This window comes from Hippocampus zosterae, chromosome 17, assembly GCF_025434085.1.
Source record: "Hippocampus zosterae strain Florida chromosome 17, ASM2543408v3, whole genome shotgun sequence".
NCBI lineage: Eukaryota > Metazoa > Chordata > Actinopteri > Syngnathiformes > Syngnathidae > Hippocampus > Hippocampus zosterae.
In genome coordinates, this window is record NC_067467.1 from 7674952 (window position 1) to 7700712 (window position 25761).

The 25761-nt window shown below is 43.0% G+C and overlaps 2 protein-coding genes across 6 annotated transcripts; one reads left to right on the forward strand and one right to left on the reverse strand.

Moving 5' to 3' along the window:
* Positions 1 to 3321: 3321 nt before the first annotated feature.
* On the reverse strand, positions 3322 to 12270 carry atp6v0a1a (ATPase H+ transporting V0 subunit a1a). 5 transcript variants are annotated; one of them, XM_052048877.1, is made up of 22 exons: positions 12137 to 12270; positions 10805 to 10972; positions 10405 to 10483; positions 10084 to 10181; positions 9865 to 9993; positions 9482 to 9564; positions 9242 to 9368; positions 8643 to 8725; positions 8483 to 8576; positions 8190 to 8402; positions 7948 to 8098; positions 7708 to 7847; positions 7403 to 7569; positions 7246 to 7336; positions 6575 to 6693; positions 6274 to 6490; positions 6081 to 6188; positions 5561 to 5668; positions 4869 to 4913; positions 4524 to 4641; positions 4110 to 4281; positions 3322 to 3478 (listed from the first exon to the last, which is right to left on the reverse strand). In XM_052048877.1, exons 2-22 carry the CDS (start codon positions 10919 to 10921, stop codon positions 3385 to 3387), a joined length of 2553 nt encoding a protein of 850 aa, XP_051904837.1. In that variant the 5' UTR covers positions 10922 to 10972; positions 12137 to 12270; the 3' UTR covers positions 3322 to 3384. The 5 variants fall into 5 exon arrangements, with proteins under 5 accessions (XP_051904837.1, XP_051904838.1, XP_051904836.1 ...); XM_052048878.1 differs by having other exon boundaries at positions 4869 to 4886; positions 12053 to 12253; XM_052048876.1 differs by having other exon boundaries at positions 12053 to 12253.
* Positions 12271 to 13344: 1074 nt separating this feature from the next.
* Positions 13345 to 25689, forward strand: cavin1a (caveolae associated protein 1a). Its single transcript, XM_052048890.1, has 2 exons — positions 13345 to 14051; positions 23431 to 25689. The coding sequence occupies exons 1-2, from the start codon at positions 13581 to 13583 to the stop codon at positions 24157 to 24159; spliced, it is 1200 nt and encodes a 399-aa protein (XP_051904850.1). The 5' UTR covers positions 13345 to 13580; the 3' UTR covers positions 24160 to 25689.
* The last annotated feature ends 72 nt before the right edge of the window (positions 25690 to 25761 follow it).

A 25761-nucleotide genomic window follows, 5' to 3' on the forward strand; every position in this document is an offset into this window, starting at 1 on the left:
ATAACTGTTGTGTCAAAAAGAAATAAAAATAAGGTATAGTTTTTAAAGTTTTGGCATGCACTTTTTTAAAGGTTTATTATCTTTGAATTAAAATTTGAAGTACAAACCGAAAAAAATGTGTTCTATGATTTTCATAAATTGTATATAAAGTATAAAAACGTATAAATAAAATATATACCTACTAAATGTAAATATTTCTGTAGTTAAAACATTTGTAAGTATATACTGTACTTTTGAGGAACATTTTGATGGAAAATTCTGAACAAAATAAATAACATTGAGTTTAGTCGCATGTACTGCAACCATACAGAAGTCGTATCTCAAATATTTGCTCCCATGAAAAAAAAAAGAAAAGAAAAAAAGCCGAATGACAGATCACATTTCTAAAACTCTGACGTGAAGGAAACAAAGTAAAAGAAAATTATACAAAACGTTTTTAAAAAATGGTGTGTCTGGGCGCTATGTTCTCTAAAAAAAAAAGTAAGCCACAACCCAAATAGTAATTAAAGAAAATGCCTTTTTCTTAGGAATGTTTTTCTCACAATGTTTGGGTGCTCCAGCATCTCTGTTATCATGAAAGAAGAATCTACTCATAGCTTATTAAGAGGAAAGCCAACATTCCTTCAAGATGCTCTTCAGTCTCACTAAAGTGCACTTCGCTGTTTGCTTGAGATAAGGCAGACCAATAATAAGCTTTGAGAAGTGTAAACACGGCAGGAATTGCGGGGTCGCTTATGCAAGCTGCTCCTCATTCCTGCTTGTGTGATGACACCCTGGGAAATATCAAATTAAATTAAGTTCCGAGAAAAAAAAGGAATATAAATAAAGAGCTCTATTATTACTTGGGGTGGTTGTGGCTAAAACCGTAGCCCCCTCTTTGATCCCTCCGTCCAGCCCCATACTACAGCGTACACGACAGAGGACATGATGTTCCTCATCATGAACGTTTTACAGCGTAGGCCTCCCAGGGGGGCAGAAACACAACATGCTACTGTTTATAAGACATTTCAGGATGGGGCTATTTTTCTTTCCTAACTTTCCAGGGGGTGCTGAAGGATGTGTCATGTTGGGGACGCTTAAAATACGTTATCTCCACATTACACACTTTTAAAAATCTTCAACGAAAGTCTACTAGCTTAATGCTCACATATGATGCAAAATGCCAAGATGGGCTATTGGAACTAGCGTAGATGTTGATGTACTTTATAATACTTCAAACGCCTTACATTTGAACACAGAAATCACATTACTTATAAATATTCTTTATCCTATTTGGGGGGGACAACATTAAAAAAAAACAACTAGTATTACTGCAGTTTGGTTGCATAGTCTTCCGTCTCATCATCAAACCTACTCTAATCTAAATGTCTGTGTGATACTTCATCCTGATGGCCAAGGCGCACACATCAGACAGGCAATGTCTGTATAATTAATGCATGAAATCCTGATGCAGTTTAATGTACTATTCATTTAAATATTACTCTGAATAAAGTTGGGGAAAAAAGGTTTGAACGAATTATTTGCATTCCCATTCAATTCAGTGGGCAAGCATGATTTGAGTATGTTTTCCCTTACAATAAATCACACAAATGACACCACGTTACGCAGCCACCCACATCGTTCATGTTAAGCTTAAGTGTGTCCATAAATACAAAATATAAAAACATCATCAAACTGTTCACTTCGTTTGCCAGGAGCAACAAAATGGATCCTTCCTGTTTGGAAGCTTAAACAGTAATTCAAGCCTGAGACGGCTGCACTGAGTAAGTCTCATCTACAATCAGAATTTGAAAACAGGTTTATTAACACGAAAACTTGTTTTTAAAAAAGTCATGCCATGTTGCCACGCATAAAGCTTCTTCAGTCCTCATGATTTCAATAACTCATTCCTCATTTTGAGCCAATCAAGTATGTTCAGCTGATCAACAGCGACACCGAGAGGGGAGTTAGTGAGTTGTTTATAAGAGCTGTATGCCTTTTACTACTACCGTGAGAAAGGGGGAATTGGGAATAAGTAACGACCTCGAATTTCCATTTTGTTAAAAAAAATGACATACATACACACAATTTTTTTTTAAATCGTTCAATTTTAAATACTTCACATCTCACCAACGGCATTCGAAATACAAATGTGCACCTCTGTATGGCAAACAAAAAAACACAATGCATGATATAAATGTAGGGAATAATTCATATCTTCATAATATTTATATTTTATTCATGTGTTTTTCGTGTGATGTTATTATATGACTTGTCACATTCTTTTATTAATGCTGCCAAAAAAAGAATCTTGTTTGTGCAACCATCCATGAATGAGTGTAATCACTTCACTCTGTTTGATATGGTGCGCTGCAAAAGTAACCAACCAACCAAAAGCAACTCTTCCCACTTTTATTGAAAACACATCATCTGCCGTTCAACACACAAAACAGCCTGAGGTGCCAACAAAGATCGTGGCGAACATCTGTAGACACAACATTTTTTTTTTTCAAACCATCTGCCTATTTTTGGACCTTCAAGGCTGACCAGCGCGCATTTCCAAATGCTACTCGAACCATTTACCACAGCACTCGCATAAATAATATTCATCTACGTCAAACATGACACACAGACATGACAGAGGATGCTACGTGACCAAACGGGGATTCTGGATGTCGTTGAGGGGGGTGAGAAGTTTCAAGAGGGCATATTATGGAGAATGGACTTTTCATGGTGTTGAATACAAATAAGTAGGGGTCTTTGGTGCCTGCCTTCCCATCAAGTGTGAAATGAAACAATCAAATAAATCTTGGGTAATAAGTGTTTTTGCAAAAATGTGTCAAGCTAGCCGCTCCGAAGGAAGACGTGGAAAGCACTACCACGTCAAAGTCCAAAGGTAAGCAGAGCTGCGGTATAAAATGTTATCAGTGGACAAACGATACAGTTCGTACTCAACTGTCCGGGTTAATTACTTAATGATAATTAATTAGTCTCAGTTTCAAGTCTGTGGTGACTTTACGCAAGTTCCATTCAGCTGCAGTCTCGACGGATTGCGCTGAACGTTTCCAGAATCTGGAGGGAATCTCAAGGTCTCCAATAACACCACAAAAACTTGCTACATTAGCTGCTAATTGTAAAAGTCATCGAGTAAAGCAAAAAAGCGGTTCGGCGAGCAACACTGAATAGCCCTCGTGTAGTCCCCAGTCGTCGGGGTAGCAAAAGCTGATCAGAATGCGACAAGTGGATTTTAGGTGTACTATCATTCTTCTTTCCTTTGGTTATTTTGACTGAAGAATTTCAGACACCTGGGAATTTTTTTAAATGGGAAGAAAATGCATTTGACCTGTTTCATCAAACAACAACATAAACGCACATACACAGAGTGGGGGTTGGAGGGGGGTGATCTCAGTCTTCAAACTTTCCATCCAGGATGCTTTCAAAGGTGAACGGGAGGAACTTGAAGCCCTGACCTGAGTAAAACTTGTTCTGGAACTCCACCCTGTGTACACACACACAGATAAACAAGCTCACAAGGAGGGAGGTGTTTACAGGAATGCTGGGCAAAGCATGTCGCTCACAACCCTTGCTCCCCATTCCATGGGGCCCCCTCACCACAGGAGTCAGATGCAAGACTTGGACCAGCACTCGAGAATGCGAAGCCTACTTCCTGTCTGGAATGTAATAAGGCTCTATTTTTAAAGAAAATTGCTAGGTGAAGGAGCTGATCCTTCATATGAAGCAGCAGAGTGGAAGGGGCGCATGAGGGTGGTTCCTTAATGTTAAAAAAGTTGTTAAAAGTTCACAAATAGACTTGTTTTTTACCTTGACTAGAATAGATTTTTTTAATTATTAAAAGAATTAAATATTTTTTTAATTATTAAAAAAATATCCCAAAAAAATGCAATTTTCGAGGTTTGCATTCTTAAAGTAATATATACAAATATCTCTCTCTAAGTGAACATAAAATGAATTATGCTTTTATAGGTTTGTTTTTGGCAAATTTGTTCAAAGGGAATAGTACACTTATACTGAATAATCTATTTAAAACCGTTTGAATTTCTTTGCTCGCCAAACATGTCAATTGAGTAAATAAAAACCATATGGCGAGAATGACGCAGTACGGTGTTTACCAGTGCAGTCGCAGCGCGTGCAAGAAAGCAGACAGGCCCTCCATGATGAGCAGGATCGCCACCGTGAGCACGGCAAAGAAATAAAAGACGATGGCCAGCAGGAAGAAGCCAGCCACGCCGCGTGTGGACAGGCCGATGTGCATCACCATGGACCACAGAACCTCTGACAACTCTGTATCGTAAAGCAGACGGCATTTTGTCCATCAGCGGCAACGTTGTGCTATGGCAGTCAAACTGGATTTCTTATGGAGTTCAATTCCATTTTTTTCCCCGATTAATACATCATTAAAAAATGGAAACAGTTGTCGAAGATCCACATTGAAGGCTAACAGACTTTGGGATTTTTAAAATGTAATCAAATTTAAAATATACATGTCTGCATCCAATTTAGCTAAACCAACATTCACAACTTACGTGCATGAGCCAGACTGAGAGCCCAAAGCCTGAGGTAGGAGGCCGTGTTGGAAATGCAACCCAGGCAGTATTCGATGGTGTGTATCGCCTGATGCACGGCCACATCTGCAAAGTTAAACTAAGGGACAATAGACACGTCGGTCAGTCTGGTGGATAACAGGACACCCCCTTGAGATCAGTCAGGCATTCTGTGGATAGTACAGCCATTATCCAAGCACGAACCCACAAGCAGAAATGTTCCCAACACATACACCAGCGCAACACAAGGGGGCGACAAAGCTAGGGAAGCGAGACTGCGATGAAAGTGCACTCAGCAAGGACAAGTGGCAGGCTTTCAGGTCCTACCTCTTCCTCCTCGCGGGCCTTGAAAGCAGATGACAGAAGGCAACGCTTTATTATTGCCCACATACGCACACGAACACACCCACATCAAACAGGCATGGAAGAAATGGGTTACACACTCGAGTAGTGAGAAATTAGGTTAAAAAAAAGTCAATCTAGAATGATTTCTAATACAGTCAAACCTTTATGGCTAAACACATTCACTGGCTTTCCTTAGATTTTGAAGCAACGTTTCTAATATAAAATCACAGATGTTACAAAAATTCGGCTCTGATGTCTGTCACACTCAGAAAACCTGGATGTGCATTGGCAATGTTTTGATGAATGTCTTAACATCCTTTGTTGCCATGCAAATGTAACATGAACCAAAAGACCTCATTAAACCTTAATGGGGACAGTATGACGCAGAAGCGCACACATCTCAACTTGATGACAACAAGGTCATCATGGTTCCTCTTCATGTGACATGTTTTGTTGTCCTTGTTTTGAAATAAGTGATAAGGGGGGACTATAGCAAAGAAAACCAAAACACACCAAAGGAAAGTGGAGTACTTGTCATTTGACCTCAGAAATTCCACTGTATTTGAACACAATTACCAGGAACAAGAGAGCCTTAATACAAAATGGATGTTTGCAATGGAAACATGCGGGTTTCCGCTTACAAATAATTCATTCAAAGGCCAAGACAATCTCACCTCAGGCTCTTCTTCGGAGTGTTGCGACAGCTGGTCGTGCTGGATGATTTCCGCCTCGTCCTCAGTGGGACCGTTGCCCACCCGGATGCCCCCATAATTCTGTGTGCCCTGCGGCGCAACACAGGAGGTTTGAGCAGGATGACCGGGGGTCCCTCAGTTCACAACTGACAAACGATGTTCTAAGATGATGAGCGCACAGTGCTCTAATTCAGGGATGGGCCACTCCAGTCTTAGAGGGTCGCTATCCTGCATGTTTTATATGTTTCCCTCCTCCAACAAGCCTGATTCAAATGATCAGGATGAACAACAAGGCACTCTTTAGATTTATGGCCTGGACAAACTTGTATTGTAATTATGACTTAACTATGCTGTTGGCATAGATTAGAAACGGACTCCAAAACAATCCGATGTTAAGATTTGGGTTTGTGCCACCATGTTGGAACGAAACTCAGTGATCAACCGAAGAAGCCTGCAAGTGGTAACCGAGTGTGAACAACAGCCGGGTCGAAATGCACCCTACCAGGTTTTTACGCCACAGATATTGTCTCCGCAGGACCAGAGTTTTCACTATCAACATGCAAGGGACACATGCCACGGCGATGAGCACCAGGAGTGTCTGCAGAGCTTGCTGTGACAAGAAACAAATGAAGGACCCATGAGGTCAATTTTACACTCAACTGCCAATCATTTTACCGACAAGAGGTGCTCCTGACCTGTCCCGTGTAGAGAGGCTTGACGGTAGGATCGCTGTAGTTGAAGAGGAACATGTTGATGAAAGCAATCAGGAGACTGGGAGCGTCGCGCGACAGCCGCACGTCGTACGAGAGCCACTTGTAGAAGATGAGCAGCACAAGGTAGCCAAAGAGGCTTGCCATGAAGACGATCTCAGGGATGAACCCCAAGTAGATGTTCAACGGCTTCTTGAAATAACTTACAGGAGAAGGAAGAAGAGAGTTGACAACTTGAAGAGAAGGGCCGTGAACGAGATGAGATTTTGAGGTGAGAAACACTCACAGGTGGTTGAAGAGACTGAGAGTGACACCAAATAGCATGTGGATGACGCCCAGGATGATGGACATCTTCATTTTGAAGGAGTTTAAGAAGGTCAGCTTGTTCGTTGCAATATTCCAGATCTGATGGATAAGACGTTGTTTGTCAGTTATCAGCATATTTTAACAATGCAGTAAGAATATTTGGAACTGCATTACAAATATATGCAAAGATTCACTTAATTATTTATTTATTTTAATCCTATCACCCGCATGTTTTTGGGAGCGGCAATTATGGATTTTCACTCCTCGCAATGGAGCTCACACCTCCACGAATAGCAGTGGACCAGTGCACAGCAACTCAATCAACCAATTATTTATTAAGAAATCAAATAAAATGACCCTACCTGACACAAAAAGTAATTTGGGGCCCTTATATTAAAAATTTGCTGGCCTCGGTGAGCTGGATTCAAGATTAGAGTGAGGTCACACCTGCTATAGACTGGTGATTCTCGAACTGGTGAACTTGGACAACTGTACACTTTCAAGTTTGAGACAAGCCAAAATCTTGTTGAAAATCTTCCTAGAGGTGTGGAAGCTGCTCTCACTGCATTTCTTTTTTTTTTTTTTGCACTCCCAGTTGGTACAAGATGTCCCGATAATTTTGCTCACAAAGGATAGAAGCAGAAAAATTACCGGATCAATGCCTATCGGGTACGGCCCTTTGAAAACGCCGTCTACCGCCGGGTCTAACTGCAAAACTTTGTTGCCCTCAAGGGTTGCAAACCTGATGACAAAAGAAGTCATTGTAAAAATTATACATACAATTTTCTCACCGCCCCATGCCACTTACGTCCAGTTGCCTCCCACACGGGCGTCAAACATGGGCCGCACGCTCCAGCCGGAGCCAAAGACGTTGAGTGACTTGGAAAAGCAGTCATTGTAGATGATGCCCGTGTAGATGGAGAAGATGCCCATCAACAGGATGATGTAGCGCCCCGCAAAGACCATACTGAACATCTGACACAAGGCGGGCATGTTAAAAAAAAACAATACATAAAAAGAACGATCTCTTCCCGCGGCTCGGCTCGGTCAGAAACGGCGTTGCGTGTTGGCATGAACGTGATGGGATGGATGATGGAACACGGGGGCGGATACCTCGTTGTCGTTCTTCTGGGCGATCAGCCGGCTCTCTCGCAAGACCAGGTACAGAGCAGCACAGGTCATGAGCACGCCGTGGCCCAGGTCGCCAAACATGACGGCGAACAGGAAGGGGAAGGTGATGATGGTGTATGGAGCTGGAGTGATTGTACACCAGATGTCGGGGAGGAGATATCGTGGATGACGGGGCAGGCAGCTCAGAGTGTGACAGCATAAAAGTCCAAGAGGCAGGCATACCTGGGTTGATCTCACGGTAGCTGCCGATTCCGTAGGCGTCCACAATGTTTTGAAAACCGGAGGTGAGCTTGTTTGTCTTGTTGTAGGTGGGCGGGGTCTGTTTGGTCTGCATCCTGTTCAGGATGGAAGGCACCGTGGAGCCACTCTTCTCCTGAATGACAAACGTTTTGTCATCGTTGCCGGATCGTGCAGGTGGACCAATTCTCGGTTGCCAACTCGAGTGAATCTGTCCGGCCACTCACCGTGCCCCTGCGCAGTGCGAACTGTATGGAGTCCAGGTCAGAGACGGGACACCACACCTCGGCGATGAGACACTTCTGGGTGACGTCGATGTTGCACAGGTTGAGTGTGTGGTAGATGGCTTTCATCTTTCTGACCTTGATGAACCACACGCGCACCGCCTTGGCCGCGGCCTGCAGAACCCGCTGTCTGTGGTCCTCCGTTTGGTTCAGCACCTTGAGCCAGGGTAGAGGGAGGAATGCGCACTTACTGTGTGATGATGTATTACTGTGTATGTGAGCGTTAAATGAATTACCATTTGCAGGTCGTCGATACGAGCGTTCACCCCCGCGAGCATCTCTTTCCTCTCCTGAGGCGTTTCCGGACACGGGTACAATGTTGCTCGAAAGCTGGTAGAGAAGCACACATGAGCAAAAATCCACAAACTAAACATCAGCGCGGCTGTGGTTACACACCCCTCACAAATCTTCTTCACTCTGTTTTTCAGCTGGTCTCCCTGGAAGAAGATGATGAAGACAGACTTGTGGACCTGATCGCCCTGTGGACACATGAAACACAAAGAGCATTAGGGTTACTGGCATTTTTCAAAAGTGGCACACTGGAAAATTGATGCTTCAACTACTTGCGTACAAATACTTTGGTTTGTGTGGAATCAGCACGCCCATCCAGTGTGAAATTAAACAACCCAAGTCAATCTGTTATGCCTTGGCCTGGTCCAAAATTCTTCTGTGAACAAGCTATGCCGAATTTTACCACTTTTGTTGTAATCCATCTGCTGCATGCACCGCATGCATGGATCAATACACTGGAAGACGACTCAAATTCAGTGGCTTGGTGAACAATTGAAAACAACACTGACTTAGGTGTGGCTTGCTTTTCTCTCGAGACTCGGAGCTGTCTGAAAATAATCCTTGTCCTCAAGACAGGCCAAAATAGAGGGTGAAAAGCACTCTAGAAATGTTGATCATTGCTATATTTTTGACTAAATCTTGAACTGCCAATGAGACGGCAAGTTTGAAACCATCAATATGTCCCCACGGAACTGCAGGCTGACCGAAGTTGGGTCCTCCAGAGAATCTTCAATATTCGCCTGCCTCAGGAACACATTCCCTCTGCAAACTCTCCACAGCATCCTCTCAAATGTGGGGATGCGCTCCCTTCCAATAACTCCAGCAACAAATCTGTAAAACAGACAAAGTTACCGGTTATACGTGAACACTTGAAAAAAGCTCGAATTCAAGGACAACGATAAAGCGATACTGACAACGATAAAGCAATTAATAGTAGGTCTTACCCAAGCCTGAGCGGCGCCCCCCGGTTGACCTCGTTGGGGTCCAGCAGGGTGGATGATTCCTCCAAGAGAGAGGGGTCTTCCATCTGCGTTAACAAAAAATAAAAATGACAGGAATGAACAGGAGCAGAGAAGGTTAAGAGCTGAACGGCAGCCTGGCTAAATTATTAACCTCCATTACGGCTCATTTGAACTCATTAAAGATGACTCCACACGCTGACAGGACAGCAATGTTTGTGGAGGCACTCGAGTGGCACTGATGTCAGAGCAAAGGTGCGGAAAAACAAGACACTCGGCTCCAATTGAGACGCCGAGTATGAAAAAATATGTCACATCCTGTTTTGGCCTGTGTGTGTGTGTGTGTGTGTGTTTGTTATATAGCTGACCTCATCAAAAAACTGCTGTGTGCGGCGCAGAATGTGCTTGAGCTCGGTCAGCTCCAGGAAGTTCTTCTTCAGGGCTTCCTGGTTCGTGTTGATTTCCTTCAGTTCATTCTCCAGCTTCTCAAATGAGGCCTGACAGAGAGAAGAAGGGAGCGAAGTGAATAACAGCGCTCCCCAGGCGTGATGGCCGGAGGGAAACCACGGCACTTGTAACACCCTCACCTCCAAGTCGATCATGTCTCTTGGGAAGGGGACTTCGGGGTTCTCACCGGTGTCAACGATCGGGATGTTGGCTTTCTTGATCTCCTTCTCCACAAACCCTGCCAATGAGACGGCATTGTTTTTTCTTTCCTGTCGGAAACTCCACCAACACAATCAACTCCGAGCATCAGTAACAGGCCACCACATCCTAAATATACATTATATTCTGACTCATTCTCATAAAATCTGGATCCTATATGATTGTTGTTTTTTTTTGTGGTATGTTTTTTTTTCTCCTTAGCATATTGTATGAAAATGCAAATTCCATTGACAAGGACTTACTTAATTTGCGATCCATTTCCTCACATCGCCGCACTTCATTGACAAACTTGCGTTGGAAGACGTTGACATCAGGATTCAACTGTGAGACAAGAAACAATAAATACAGGCCCCAATCCATGCCTTTCTCCAAATAAATGCCATATAGTTAAGGGAATAGACAACCAGTTTTTGACACCATGTTTTTTTTTTTTTTTTTTGGATGCATCTCCAGTACAAAGCTTCCCTTAGGGATAGTTGGGAGTGGGTGTTCTCGTGAGGAATGAAGCATCAGCTGTGAGCACATGATTGAGATGCTGCGGTGATCAACGCACGCATTCTCAGCTAGGTTCCTGAGCCCCACCTCCATCACGGCCATTTTGAAAACACCAGCAGAAAATCCACATGAGAATCGGCGACTCACGTCACGAAACTGCACCATCCCAATCTCTCCTAGCTCACTGACACAGCAGTAGGCCGCCTCCGACTGCAGGAAGAGCTGCGCTAGCGTCATCTCCTCACTCCTGAAGAGTTCCCCCATCTTCGCGGCGGGTTTGCAGGTGCCCCGGCTCGCCCTCCAGCAAGGAATCACCTGGAAGAAATAGCGCCAATGACCTTTACAGTGAAACTATTTGCAATTCACTATTCACAAGATTTGTTTCCCAGCGTGCTCACTTTCTTTTAGGATACGGACTAGATTGTTGTTATACCTGTTCAGGAGAGAGCAACTTCGCAAGATGGTGCAAATTCCCCATGAAAATGTCAATGATTGACTTCCATTTATGCCCCATGTCACCTGGCGCACCACAGATCGGGCTATATTCCCTTTGTGCAAGTCCATTTTGTTTATTTTACATAATGACTCCGGGCCCATGAACAAATACTTGCTTCGTGGCTCTTTCCTTCTTGAGGCTGTCTTGAGTAGCACTGCAGTGTGACATTCACAAATAATGAAGACTAATAAACATCAGATATGTGTGCACTTTGGCAGTAGCGTGGGAGAGGCTGCAATGTGATGAGAGAAAAGAAAATCCGGTTGTCTTCATGCTGATCCCATGATCAGGGCAGGAATGCGGTTACGCTGGCAAATACTTAATAGCACAATGCAAACAGAAATGACCCAAAGTGTGTGCTGGTGTGGATTGACTGCTCAGACTAATACAGGAACAATTTAGGGACAATTTATGTGATGGCAGAGGAGGATGAAAAGGAGTGATTCCTTAGTTCAGAGGCACTTCAACCACATCGTATTGGAAGAAAAGGACCACGCAAGGCTTATCTGTGGATTAAGAAGGGAACATGTGACCTGTAGTGCCTTACTACTCCCCCAATTTAAGCACAAAATTCAACGAAGTCTATTGTTTTAATACTAAACACTAACAAAACAGTAGTTTGGTCCATAACAACGTCAACATTCTGACATTATAACACAATAAACATCGCAACATGAAACGAGCGAGCTTCTCGGCGAACTTTATTGACGTTTTATATAAACATGTTTGTACCGTTTTCAATCCCAAATAGCATGTAGTTTTAGCGTCCCGAACATAACATAGAAGTAATCAGTCAGTAAAATAGCAACTAAACGTTCTGCGCCACTGGTCGGTTAATTAGCGTCATTGAGATCGCCTCATTAAATAAAACAGTGTGGCTAATGGCTAACTTTGCGCACCTGTTGCAGATTGTCAAAAACCCCAATGTTGTTCAGCTTGAGGATCAATAATCAACTGCTGGTTTTATTAAGTAGCGTACTTACTACTGAGATGGAAATAACAGTGACTTGGCCGCGTTCCTTTCTCCTAGTTGTGACTTTTGTTGTGGAAGACTTGGGCGACGAGCGAGAGAAATTGTCGACATTCTAAAGCGGAAGTGGTTTGCCGATCACGTGATGGGACTTGCCACAAAACTATGAAGTGGTAAAAAATGAAAGCCTAATAATAATAATAAATATTATTATTATTATTTTAAAATAGACCCAAGTTAAACGTTTCAGGGTAATGCCGTCATCTTTTACGAAATGTTTAATTTTCTTTGAACATACCGGAAATGAAGAATATGCTATGCTGTGCTGTAAAGCTGTAGAGTTACCACGACTTAGTTATCTGATTCTGACTTGATTAACATTATGTTTTGATGGGTAAATAGTAATTATGCACAATGTATCTGGAATTTACTAAATACCATATATATTGTGCCAAAATCGAGAACTAGTCAACTCTCCTGTTCTGGATTTATGGCGGACTTTAAAATGTTTTAAATGTTTTACTTATGACTGAAGAAAATAGAAAAAAGCAATTATGCGAGGAAAATATGTACAGACATTGCTAAATATGTTTTGTTTGGATTTTTTTATGTGGTTTCTTTTAATGGAAATGACATTTTTTAATTTCTGTTTGCTCTGTTTGTTGATTGGTTTATTTTTTATATACCGGTATACTTATTTTAGTTTACACATTGTTACCAAATTTATATTATCCTCTGTAGGTGTTTGTATTTTCAATGTTCCAAAAGTTAATAAGTTGCAAAGTTATGACCACATGAGGGCGGTGCTTGATGTGTTGCCTTTTTAATATCAATTTTAAATATTATTACGATAGAAAAATGGAAATGTTGGGGTCATTTATTCCTTTAACAGACAGTCAGCAGAATTCATGACCAAGATTCAAATACAGTAGTGTAGTAGGCATAATAGCGATAGGTATTTGGCATTGCCTCAAGATTACCCGCCAACCTGATTAGGAGAAGTGGTATAGAAAATGTATGGATGTAATTTCCATTAGAAATTGCACTTGTTACACTGAACATATGTGAATATGGGCACGGGTTGTTTCTAGGGCAGCATATTGCCTCTTGACTTCACGTACTGTATCTCCACAGTTGGGGACCAAGATTCCCATGCACCAAGTGGCACTGGAGAAGGCGGAGTTCTGCCGGTAGGGGTCGGTGGGGCGGGAAAATTCTGACTGGGTGGTTTCACATGGAACGGAGGCATTTGAGTGGAGCCACACATGCCTGAGCGGTGAGAGGCCCAACTCCCCTTGGCTGGCTGGCATCCCGGAGGCGCAGGCACAGAGTGTTTAGTGAGCAGGAAGAAAAGCAAAGTTCAGAAGGTGTAAACGGGATCCCGGTGATTCTTTTTCAAAGGGTGTATTTTGTCTGTAGAGGTAGTGTGAGCCATTTGTTTTTGTAGCTGACAAACCATGGCGGATACAGGGGTCCAGAAAGAGCACACAGCTCTGTCAGATGTGCCCTGCGATGATGACGACGTTGCCCTGGTAAGCGCCGCCGCAGAGCCAGCGATGGACGGCGGCAACCCTGTCGAGGATGGCAAGAGCGAAGCTCAGATGAATGGCGTCATGGTCCTGGCCCTGCTTGACAAGATCATCGGCATGGTGGACCAGATCCAGCAGACGCAGGCGGGGCTGGAAGGGCGGCAGGAGACCATGGAGAAGTCGGTGTCCACCATCCAGGGGGAGATTTCCAAGCTGTCCAAGAACCATCTGGGCACGTCCACCACAGTCACTAAGATGCTGGACAAGGTCCGCAGAGTCAGCGTCAACGTCAAGTCGGTGCGCAGCAACCTGGAGAAGCAGGCGGGCCAGATTAAGAAGCTAGAAAGCAACGAGAATGAGCTGCTCAAGAGGCGCAACTTCAAAGTCCTCATCTACCAGGTGAGCAGGGGAAAGGAACCTGTGGACCATATACAGTACATAGAGTATAGAAAAACAGAAGAGAGAAATAATCCAAATCCAAATCATGACCATCTCACCCTAACTTTCACTAGTTTATTTTGCTTCCTTGTTTTCCTGGCAACCCAGCGGCAGAGGTCTTTGCGATCCAACACGGCAGAGAAACACACTTGAAACACTACTCTGTATTAAATAAAAAAGGTATCAGTAAGTATTTGAACTAGATTTTTTTGTTTGTTTGTTTATTTTTTTAAACCATAGCCTCATCTACTGGATATACTCCACACAATTTGCCCCTTATGCAACATTGATTGCATTCAATGTTGCTTGGTGTCATGTTAGAGCAGCTTTTGGCCACTCCCATTCCACTGGACTTCCATCATTATTAGCCAGCTAGATGCTATTAATACGTAGATGTAAATAAAATTGTGAGCCTCACAAATGCTGGACATGGGTGCAGACGCTTGAGAGAGAACCAGAGAATCTCTGAGCATAAATGGCGAGCCGTCGTGGTACGAGATGAAGACGTAGTTTCTACTATTATAGGTTATTTGTACCTGTCGGCAGCTGGATTATTTCGGAAACAAAATTCATAAGATAAAGGCGACAATATGAGTTGACGTGCGAGAGGGTCGCAGGGGGTGAAGCGATAGAGTGAACTTGACACTCCCTCCCGGGGGCGCCGTTTTTAGCAGGACATGTTCTCACATCCGGCCTAACTGAGGTTTAGTGTTCAGCAGTTGTGGTCTGCTTAACAAACTTCGTAAGATTTCTCACGCATATGTGAGTTTGTGGTAATCTGTTGAACGGTTTCCCTTCGTCTGGGAATTTTGCAGCAGGAGCGGGGTTGGCTTCACTCGTGGTGTCTGTCAGAAATTCAACCGCAGGCTTTAGGGCTGAATAAATTACACCAAGCAGGTGGCTCTCATGCTTCACGATCGTCTACGTGGTTAGCGTGTTTTCGCAAGAAGTTGGCAGGAAATAGTAAGCCGTACATTTATAACTGGACTACGCATTGCTATAAAAAAAAAAAGTTGAGTAAACTCAAATGTTCAAGGCAGTAAACTTTGAGAACATTTTCAACAAAATATTTTAAGTTTTGCTGTTGTGAAAATTGGCTTTCGTGCCTTTCACAACAACAACAAAAAAAAGAGTTTACAGAATAGAAATTCATTCATTTGTTCATTTTCCGATCCGCTTTAACCTCACAAGGGTCGCGTGGGGGTGCTGGAGCCTATCCCAGCCGTCTTCGGGCAGTAGGCGGGGGACACCCTGAACCGGTTGCCAGCCAATCGCAGGGCACACAGAGACGAACAACCAGCCACGCTCACACTCACACCATTCATGTCTTTGGAATGTGGGAGGAAACCGGAGTACCCGGAGAAAACCCACGCAGGCCCGTATGCTAACAAGAACTTTATTCAACATCGGAGTTGAAGGTTCGAATATGTACAAACATACGGCGTTACTTGTGTTTGATCTCGGTGTATACAACTGGCTGGTGTGGAAATATTTGAACAAGAATGAGATTGGTAGCGTGCAAAATATCCAAGTGGATTCTAAAATACAATGAATGAAAACAAGAATGATGTGGAGTTCCATTGAATAATTATAAACAACAAAAAAAAGTTCAAGAAGGCAAAAAGAAAATTGTTATTTTTAATTCTTACTAAAATGATGTGAGAGACTTTACCCATGTATGTCTTAAAATTATTTGGAGTCGTGAGCAATATTTTTATTAATCAACACGAATGCCGTTTATCATTGTTTCAACCCGATCCCGTTTTGCTGAGCAGCTGTTGCAAGCGAGCTGCTATCACGCTCCCAGTCGCTATTTTTTAACCCTCCCACTCTGTTCTATTTTTTGCCAGCTGGGATAAGTTGCGTAGTTTTTAATTTGATGGCCTGGTAAGATATTGGCAGGGTATCAACTCTACATTGGCCTCCGTTGGAGTTTTACCACTTTCTTCTTTGTGTGTGTTAATGTGTTACACTGGGACAAGTTTAGACTCTGAATCAGGTTAAGGATGAGATAAGGGTGAGGCACGAGGAGGTTACGGCAGCATGAAATGTCAGTGGAACATGCGTTTATTTTTAAAAGGCCTTTTGTCAAGGTGTATGGTCGTCGCTGGATAGACAAAGAAAACTATTCTAAAGCACAGACAAGAGAATTAAAATTGGAAATAATTTCATGTAATCATGAGTGCTTCATTCTTACCATTTTTTATTCTTCACGGCCAAGGGGGTGTGCAGGGGGGCACTGCCTCCGCTGCTTGCCAGATAGGGAATAGACTGGAGACTGAAAACTGTCCTTCATTCTAATCAAATAACACTCCGTTTTAGGAAGCACACTTGGAAAATGACACTGACTTGTGTAACATCACCAAAAGTTTGTTTCAAGTTTGCGTTTTATTTCTAGCTTGAAGACTTTGTGCAAAGTCGATTTAATTGTGTGGCTAAAACCAGTCGATGATGTCTTGTTGTCCCTTGGGAACGTGCAACTGGAATCTGGGTGTGTTGCGGCTAATGCCGCCCCAGCCCGCCCTCGAGACTCAGCGTGTCTCACTTCCCGTCTGCTTGTCTTTTAGCCAAGCTCATCAACCTCTCGGGTGTCGCTCAGCACTACATTTGAATGTTCCAATCGGTTCCGCTTGTTGCAATTGTTTCTTCATACTGCATTTCTCAATACCCCTCTGAGGCCAGACAACAGTTCATGCGCAAACCTCAGCACCAATTGAGCATCCTGATTCATCTCAATGGCATCCGAAGGCCTTCATCTCAGATGTTCCCCATGTGGAGGTTGGACTTTGAACCCAGAACATTTTCAGCGTCTTCTTCGCACATTACGTCGCTGTCTTCATTCCGTGTGTCTCGGGGGCCCATCGTCACAGTATTCAGTGTGACGTTTCTTTCGTGTGAGTGGAAAGCTGCATGACAGGCTTCCCATTTCAGTGTTGCATGTCAGCTGGCATGGTCAGTCGTTTCTCACTTCGACCACTTGGTCTTCCAGTCGTTGCCTATTTCCAATCTCATTCACTGGAAAAATTATGCCGCTGTTTTCCATCCATTCGGTCCATTTTCGGGAGCGCTTACCCATAATGGCATTTGTTGGTGTCCTCAGTACAGAAAGAAGGAAAAGCGATTCAAGCACAGTGAATTTACAAAGTCCACAGAGGAAGGCTAGTGTCAATTTAATTATAACTAACTAACTTATAAATGGGCGGAGCTTACCAAGGAAGTACGCATTATAATTAGTTGTGTGTCAACGGTGAATTTGTGGAAGACTTCTTAATAATATTTGTTACATTATTTGCAATTATATTTTACATTGTTCGATGGGGTTTTTGTTTCACGAGGAATGCCAAGATGTTAATTGAAATCATCAAAGAAATGAAATATATTTTGAAATAATCAACAATATTTGTACGTTTGGTTACTTTTTCAACAAATGTGTGATTTGGAATTCATTATTTTAACCTTTGTTTTAGAAATGTAATCTTAACCAGAATGTATTCTCTAAAAAGGATTTTTATGTCTTGTTTTCACCCACTTAACACACAAAAATATATATATTGTGTGAATCTTAATGAGTAACTCCAGGCAAAAAGTTGGCATCTATGAAAGTGTTAGAGCACTGTGCAAAAAGTATTAGGTCACACTAGTGGCTTTGCCATTTTAAAGAAATGACTACCGGAACATGTCGTCAGTTATAGGCTTTAAAAATAATTTGATCGGTCAATCACATTATACACTAAGCTACTTTTTTTTTAAACTTTAATCTTATACACTGTAGTGTTGTACAGAACGTGGGTTTTTTTTCCAACAGTGGAAACTCTGAGGTGGAGAAAAATGTGTCATACTACGGCACATGTGTGTCTTATGTCAATATAAATGGCATCGTCCAAGTGCGAAGGATTCCGTTTTCCTATCATAAGTTCCAAATACCGACTGGAGCTGCAAGGTCTCTCTGAACTGCAAAAGGACGGGGATTTCCATTACTCACAGGCAAGTTGCCACAAAACTTGCATTGACACTCCATTCATACGTGTTTGATGTGTTTAATACGTGAGGAGATGTAGATGAGCTTCACAATTAGACACCTGAGCACACAGACGGGGCTTATTTTAGACTTGTGGCACTCTTCAGGGATCTCCGGGCTCAGGGCGCAACACGCGGACCTCCAACGTTTGCACGAGGCCTTCTTCCTGCAGGCCCATATCACTCATTGTGGAAGCAGAGTGCACAGCTGCGAGGGGCAGACGGGATCCGACAGCTGATCCCACCACGGAGGCTTTGCGTCGCACTGCCTGAAAAGGAATGGCTTCTGTACGAGGACGCAGTTTGTGCGTGATGGTGGAGCCTGATTTGGAATGTTCGTGTACATTTCGACAGCCGTAAACATGATTGTCGATATTGTATACCTGCCAAATATAGGCAAGCACTGCCGTCACGATGACGGCAAATTATATTAAATATTGGTCAAGGGTCGCGGCATGCTTTATACTGCTGGATCTACCTGTATATTGGGGGCAAGCTGTCGGTTTATTACCACTGTACGGTCACAAGATGGAGGCGTGGAATGCTTTCTGATATTTTGCTGCCTATAATTAGTTCCTTGAGAGCGAACTACAAACACAAAAAGAAAAAAAAAACTTCAATTAGTATTTCACTGATAGGGTAAATCAAAATGGAGCATTATTGTGTTTGCAACTGCATTTATATTGCATCGTAATTAAATCGGATAAAAAGGATTTCACTTTTATTTCCAAGACCAACTTATATGTTTTTAATTACATCAGTGGAACAGGAATTCATTTTCTTCATTTTTGATAATGACACAAGCACACACGATTTTAAAAAAAATGTTGTTGCCATGGTGATACAAGTTGATTTATACAAAGACCTTACAGACCAAACTTAGTTTGAAGGATGTGTGTTGTTGATGACTCAAGTGCATGGAAGTAGCGAGGCAAGCAGAGTGCACTCTCCAAAAAGTATTTTATAACAAAACAAGGAAAGAGGGCACTTTGGAATCACATCCAAAAATTATTATTATTATTATCGGTGGCCTGGTGGACCAGTGTTTAGCGAGTTGACCTCACAGTGTAGAGGTACCGGGTTCTATTCCACCTCCAACCTCCCTGCGTGGAGTTTGAATGCTCGCCCCGGGCCTGCGTGGTTTTTCCCCGGGTATTCCGGTTTCCTCCCACATTCCAAAAACATGCATGGCAGGCTGATTGAGCACTCTAAATTGTCCCAAAGTGTGAGTGTGAACGCGGATGGTTATTCGTCTCTATGTGTCCTGCGATTCACTGGCAACCGGTTCAGGGTGTCTCCCGCCTATTGCCCGAAGACTGGAATAGGCTCCAGCATCCCCCACGACCCTTGTGGGGATGAGGGGGTTGGAAAATGGATGGATGGATGGATGGATGGATTATTATTATAAATTTCTAGGTCGAGTTTGTTTGTGAGAGAAACTTCTGATGACATAATCAAGAAGTCATGTTGTTATTGCTGCAGTCGGCTACCTATTTGTAAAATTCACTTGGGTAAAACTCGCGGTTGATGCTGAGCCAATGTGGTAAATACACACAAACATACACTGACCCCTTTGGCACAATTTTCCCATTAAGTATGATTCACTGCACAGGAAACTTAAATAACAGATCCTCCCTCGCACACATTCAGTTTCAACCCTCACTGTACACACTAACTCAACATTTCACCATTTGCTGTGTTTTAAATAAGGAGTGAAACTTTTTCTTGTACCCCAACACACATCTGTGTATTGTTTATTGATGAGTGTAGAATCCAAACACAATACAACAATTGACACAATGTAGATTGCCTTTCAGAGAAAGTACAGCATGACTTGGCCAATTCATGTTGTACTGACACTTGCCAGCAGGTTGTACTATGATAACACAATGTCTTGTGACAGAAAGGTTCATGTAGAATTATATCCATTTTCCGAACCGCTTGATCCTCACTCGGGTCGCGGGGGATGCTGGAGCCTATCCCAGCCGTCTTCGGGCAGTAGGCGGGGGACACCCTGAACCGGTTGCCAGCCAATCGCAGGGCACACAGAAACGAACAACCATTCGCACTCACACTCACACCTAGGGACAATTTAGAGTGTTCAATCAGCCTGCCACGCATGTTTTCGGAATGTGGGAGGAAACCGGAGCACCCGGAGAAAACCCACGCAGCCCCGGGGAGAACATGCAAACTCCACACAGGGAGGCCGGAGCTGGAATCGAACCTCTGCACTGTGAAGCCAACGTGCTAACCACTGGCCAACTGTAGAATTATATATGTATGTATTTTCCCCCTCGTGTCAAACCATTTGGAGAGTTGTGAGATGCATAGTCAACGTGTAAAGTGCATAATTTTCCATTGCCGGTAAGAACTAATTGACTCACTCTTTCCCTATAAGTTTCTTAGGAAACAGAAAGCGATTCTTGAAATGAGATCATATTGAAACAATTGCGGAACCCGGGAAAGACTGTATATCACTCTCGCATGACACAAAAGTCTGTTTTCAATTCTTTGCTGCAGAAGTTTATGCCTCCAATTCAATGGATTAACTGTGTGCGTGCGTGTGTGTGTGTGTGTGTGTGTGTGTGTGTGTGTGTGTGTGCGCGCGCCCTCACAGAAGTTTTTTCCCCCCGTGTAATCTACTCATTTTCTTGATCACTCACTTTACTATTCGAGTTTATTTGGGGCGAGAGGCACGGTACACCCTCGATCGGCATTTTCAAGTAAGCTCAGCTGGTCCAACTACGACTGTTTTAAGGCTCCACATACTGCATCCATCCATCCATTTTCTAATCCACTTGTCCTCACAAGGGTCGCGGACGTGCTGGAGCTTATCCCAGCTGTCTTCTGGGAGTAGGCGGGGTACACCCTGAACTGGTTGCCAGCCAATCGCAGGGCACACATACACGAACAACCATTCGTGCTCACAATCACACCGAGGGACAATTTCATGCATCTTTTTGGAATGTGGGAAGAAACTGGAGTACCCGGAGAAAACCCACACGGCCACGGAGAGAACATTCAAACTCCACAAAGGAAGGCCACAGCCGAAATCAAACCCTGCACCTCTTCACTGTGAGGCGGAGGTGCTAACCAGTTGACAACCGTGCCGCCCTCACCACACATATGGTGCTGTTTTTAAGTTACAAACAACATATGGCAATTGTCAAGGAAGAAGCAAATTGTCCAGGCTACTATAGTGATATTATAACATTATAAAGAGAGAAAACGGGCCCGAAAGAAAAGACCGTGTGGATATTTGATTAATTATTTGGATGCATTACATTGACAGAGACTGCCACTCTTCACTTTTTAGCCACAAGTACTTTTTAAATTTATTTTTTTGAATAATATTTTTAAATAAAACAATCCCTCGCTATAGCACGCTTTATCTTTCATGGCTTTGCTGTTTCAAAGATTTTTTTTTTTTTAGCCTGATTGGCCAAGGGACTGTAAAACTAATGTAACCAGTCTCTGCGCCTCATCGCTGTACAGCTTGCCAAATTTTTACTACTTCACGGATTTCACTTGTCACGGGTTCTTTTTGGAATGTAACCCCCACACTAAACGAGGGATTACTGTAGAATCCGGGCTGATTACCTCGACTGAATTGTGTAAATGGTTTTATGTTCAACATCCACCTCATGACATCACTTCCTTTCGTGTGCAAAGAGCCATCAGCCATTCATTTTGTTTAATTAAGATGCTTCGACTTTCATCCCGGCGTAGCGTTGTCATGGTGTCAGCTGCTTGCCCTTCTGAACTAAACCAGCTGCTCCAGGCGAGGTGTGGAGCTGGTTGCCGTGGCGACAAGTCCTCGTGTTTACCTGTTGCCATGCAACGGGCGGGGGGGAGAACGGGTGGGGGGGGGGGTTAGGGCAGGTTGGCTGCAGTGTCCATGTATAGGGCTGGCGGGTGGCCAGAGAAATGTCAGTTGGAATCCAGGGAGAGAAAAAGGCCAGCCCAGAATAAACCCGCGCAGAAAGAATTGCACCACCAGGACCCAGTCCATTCCACTCCACGGGGAGGGAATGTCCACTTTTACAGCGAGATCATATGTCGCTGATGGGCTTGAGCCTTTTCTTTGATCTGTCTGCTGTCTTGACTTTGACAAGTCAGACGATTTCATTTCTTTTTGTCGACCTTGACCTGACTGAGATTTTTCATGAATTAAAAAAAAGCTTTTGTTTGTGCATTATTCATGTCAGGGGAATTTATTCATTTGATTTTCGTGCTCTTCTTTTTTTTTTAATTGTTGACGACATGTTTTTCATTCGTTTAGTTATTCATTAGTTTTTTTATGCATTGATTTTGATGTTTTTTTAATTGTATAATGAGTATTCATTTATTGACTAATTTTAGATTTGGTTTATGTTTATGTAGAATGTGTTTTTGCAACATTTGTATTACTTATTATTGTGGTATTTACAGTACATATTATTTGTCTATTATAACATAAATATTCTATTGCATTAACATGAACCGAATCATCATTCATTTATTCAGTTTTGAATAATGTCATGTGTTTTTAAAAAATGAAATTCTGGTCAGAAGAATGAGTTTGTAGATGATGATGATTATGATGAATATACTCGCAGGGAAACCTGGTGGGTTGATATGAAATCTGTCGCCGGCCTGCTAGTCAGTTTTCGTATGTATTCATTTTCCTTTGGAACTGAAAGTTAGAGCTTTGAGATTGTGAAAGCGTTGCTGGGCGATGGTTGAAACAAAGCAGGAAATGAACATGAGCTTCGCTCACTCTGACAAAGTGAATGCCGAATGAAATTAGCCGCATCATCTGAACCGTGTAGTTTAACAGATATTGTTGAGATGAGCTTTTCGATAACAACCACATCAACCTCAATTTGGTTGAGCAATGATGCCTTGATAGCCACCCAAGGCGGTGTGCAGCCACTGGGTGGCACTCTGCAATTGCTTTTGGCACTCCATGAACGTTTCGTAATGATGATTCAGTTTGCTTTCGATTCCAGTCCTCACCCAGAGGCTAATCACTCTTTGAGCATAAAAATTAAACGACCATAACAGTCATAAGATACTTTGTTTTGTCTTGTGTTCAGTTACATTTTTGTTATTTGATGTCAAATATTTTGTCAGGCGCTTATACATATAGCACAGCACAGATGAAATGTCCTCCCTCTTAAACATACAAAAGACAACAAGAGGAGCTGCTGCGGGTGCTCGCGCCACCATGCATTATATTCCATTTTAGGAAAATGGTTTTGCATTTTATCACATATCAAATTATTTTTATTAGTTGAAGTTCTGCTGCAGCTACTTTTTTTCTCCTGTTACATCTTTTCAGGACCAAATGAAGGCTGCAAAGATACCTAAGCCATCAGAGGCGGTCTCTGAGGACGGGACTGTGGAGGGTCTTCAGCAGATACCCGAGGACGGCAAGCTCAACTCGGATGACGAGGTGGAGATCGAGGAAATCGTGGAGGAGTCCCGAACCAAGCGCCTGCAGCTCTCCACTAAGAGGCAAGTGGACAGCATCAAGAAGGCCTTCTCCAAGGAAAATGTGGAGAAGACCAAGCTGAAGACCAAGGAGAACCTGGAGAAGACCAAGCAGAGGACCCGTGAAAATCTAGAGAAGACCAGGCAGAAAACCCGCGCCAACCTAGAAAAGACCAAGCACAACCTGGAGCAGAAGATGAACAAACTCGGCACCCGCATGACCCCCAATGTGGAACGCCGGGTCAAGATGAAGAGCTCCAAGGAGAAAGTGAAGAAGTCCCTCACACCCGACCACACCGTCTACGCCCGCTCCAAGACCAGCGTCTACCGCGTGCCCCCCTTCACCTTCTACGTCAAGAAGATCCGCGAGGGCGCGGAGGAGGTGGCGGTGGCGGACCCTGCCGCCACGGCTGAGGAGACGGAGGCGGGCGGCGAGGAGAACGGGCTGGGCGTGCACGTGGATGCGGTGGAGGAGCAGCTGGTAAGCGTCGACAGCCTGGAGATGGAAGCCATGCTGAAGGACCCTCAGCTGGTAACAGTGGAGGCAGACCACCTAGAGAAGACCCAGCGTGACTAGAGAATCCATCCCAATAAACGGCAGAGGAAAAACGTAATCTCCATGAGGACACATCAGTAGCCACGAGGACTCGATGCAAATATTCACACCTGTTCCATTTTTTTTTCTATGTACCCAAAAGTGTTTCATATTCACTTCACTTTTCCACATTTCAAGGGAAACTAAGCAACGCTAATAGGTGACACCTTTTTACACAGGACCGGTTAATGCTTTTCACTTGTTGTTTTCATGGATAGAGTGCCAGCTAGGATAGCAAAAAGGTATAAATATTCTTTGTTGTTGTGATGTATAGTAATATATTTGCCATGTTCGGTATGCACACGTGTGGCACGAGGGTAACGGAAAGTCGTCTGGAAGGTTTCAGGGTAGGTCTTAGGGTGCTCCTGTGGTCAAAAGTGAGGGTGAGGGGAAAGCAAAGTTGCCATAACAACATAACGATTCTCACAAGGTAAAAGAAAAACAAATATAATAACATCTCATTATGGATGGACAGTTGATTAAATCACCTCAATTGATTTTGAACAAAATTAAATGATATTTTTAATGCCATCGTTACTCTATATAAGTTCTGAACTTCCCTTTCCATGTCATTGTTGTACGCAACGGAATGCACGGTGGATATAAAAATGAGAACAAAAAGTTAACTCGTTCCAAAAATGTTTTTCCTCTGTGATTGGCACCTACAACTGACAACAACTGAAAATCTGAAATTATTTTCATAGAGGAAGTTTAAAAAACAAACAAAAAAAGAACCAAGCAAAAAAAACCAACAACAACTGAGATAATTATGTTGCACAAGTGCACACACATCTCATAACTGGGGATGTGCGGTTGTGAGGACCTGAAAAAGGTTTCCATAATCTGACTGTAACTATCATGAACGTAGAGCTAACAGGCAATGTTCTGGCATCCACTTTTCCATCCGTAGGTACACAGTATCCATTTCCTATGCTTAGATACTGTAGTGTGTGACTGTGACGCCATTGCGGCTGTTCACAAACCCACTATGTAGCACAAGAGGCCCTCCAAATAATCAATGAGCTTTAGAATGAAATGAAGGAGAGTGCTGCCTTCGAGCAGCTTGCAGAGTACAGAACAAAACAATGAATACCAGAAATATGAATGAATACCAGAAATATGAAGTGTGTGCTGAAGTGTGTGTTATTCTAATGAGCTGTGATGCACCCGATAGCGATTTAATTGCACCAATAAGCAACAATACAGTAGAATCAGAAAAGGGCTCATATAGTCTTTATGCATTACAGTATTGAAATAATCAGTTACTGATGAGTGTACGGCAATGTTGCGTGAATCAAGCATTGATTTACCTGTAAAATATAGTATTAAAGTAAGGAAATCCACAAAATGCTGTAAGTAATGTACTCTAAATATTGTTTTTCTGAGTGCATGGCGTCTCGGGGTGGGGGCGGGGGTTCCCCTCACCTGGGCAAACATGAAAACTGAAAAAAGACAGGAATCATACTATTTAAGCTGTGCCATTCGAATAATAAAGCATGAATATTTTTCTCCCTTGTGTGTTTTTTTTGCCTTTCTTTTGAATATATATACTGTATATTAGCAATGATTGATAGTAACCACACA

What these genes read in the sequence shown, in the direction of transcription:
- atp6v0a1a (XM_052048877.1), bottom strand. Translation starts at nt 10,921, where the DNA reads ATGGGGGAACTCTTCAGGAGTGAGGAGATGACGCTAGCGCAGCTCTTC. An exon ending in GTATCGACGACCTGCAAATG is followed by an intron (nt 8,403 to 8,482) that starts GTAATTCATTTA and finishes CCCTGGCTCAAG; the next exon opens with GTGCTGAACCAAACGGAGGA. An exon ending in CTCAGTCTCTTCAACCACCT is followed by an intron (nt 6,491 to 6,574) that starts GTGAGTGTTTCT and finishes TTCTCCTGTAAG; the next exon opens with TTATTTCAAGAAGCCGTTGA.
- cavin1a (XM_052048890.1), top strand. Translation starts at nt 13,581, where the DNA reads ATGGCGGATACAGGGGTCCAGAAAGAGCACACAGCTCTGTCAGATGTG. An exon ending in TCAAAGTCCTCATCTACCAG is followed by an intron (nt 14,052 to 23,430) that starts GTGAGCAGGGGA and finishes ACATCTTTTCAG; the next exon opens with GACCAAATGAAGGCTGCAAA.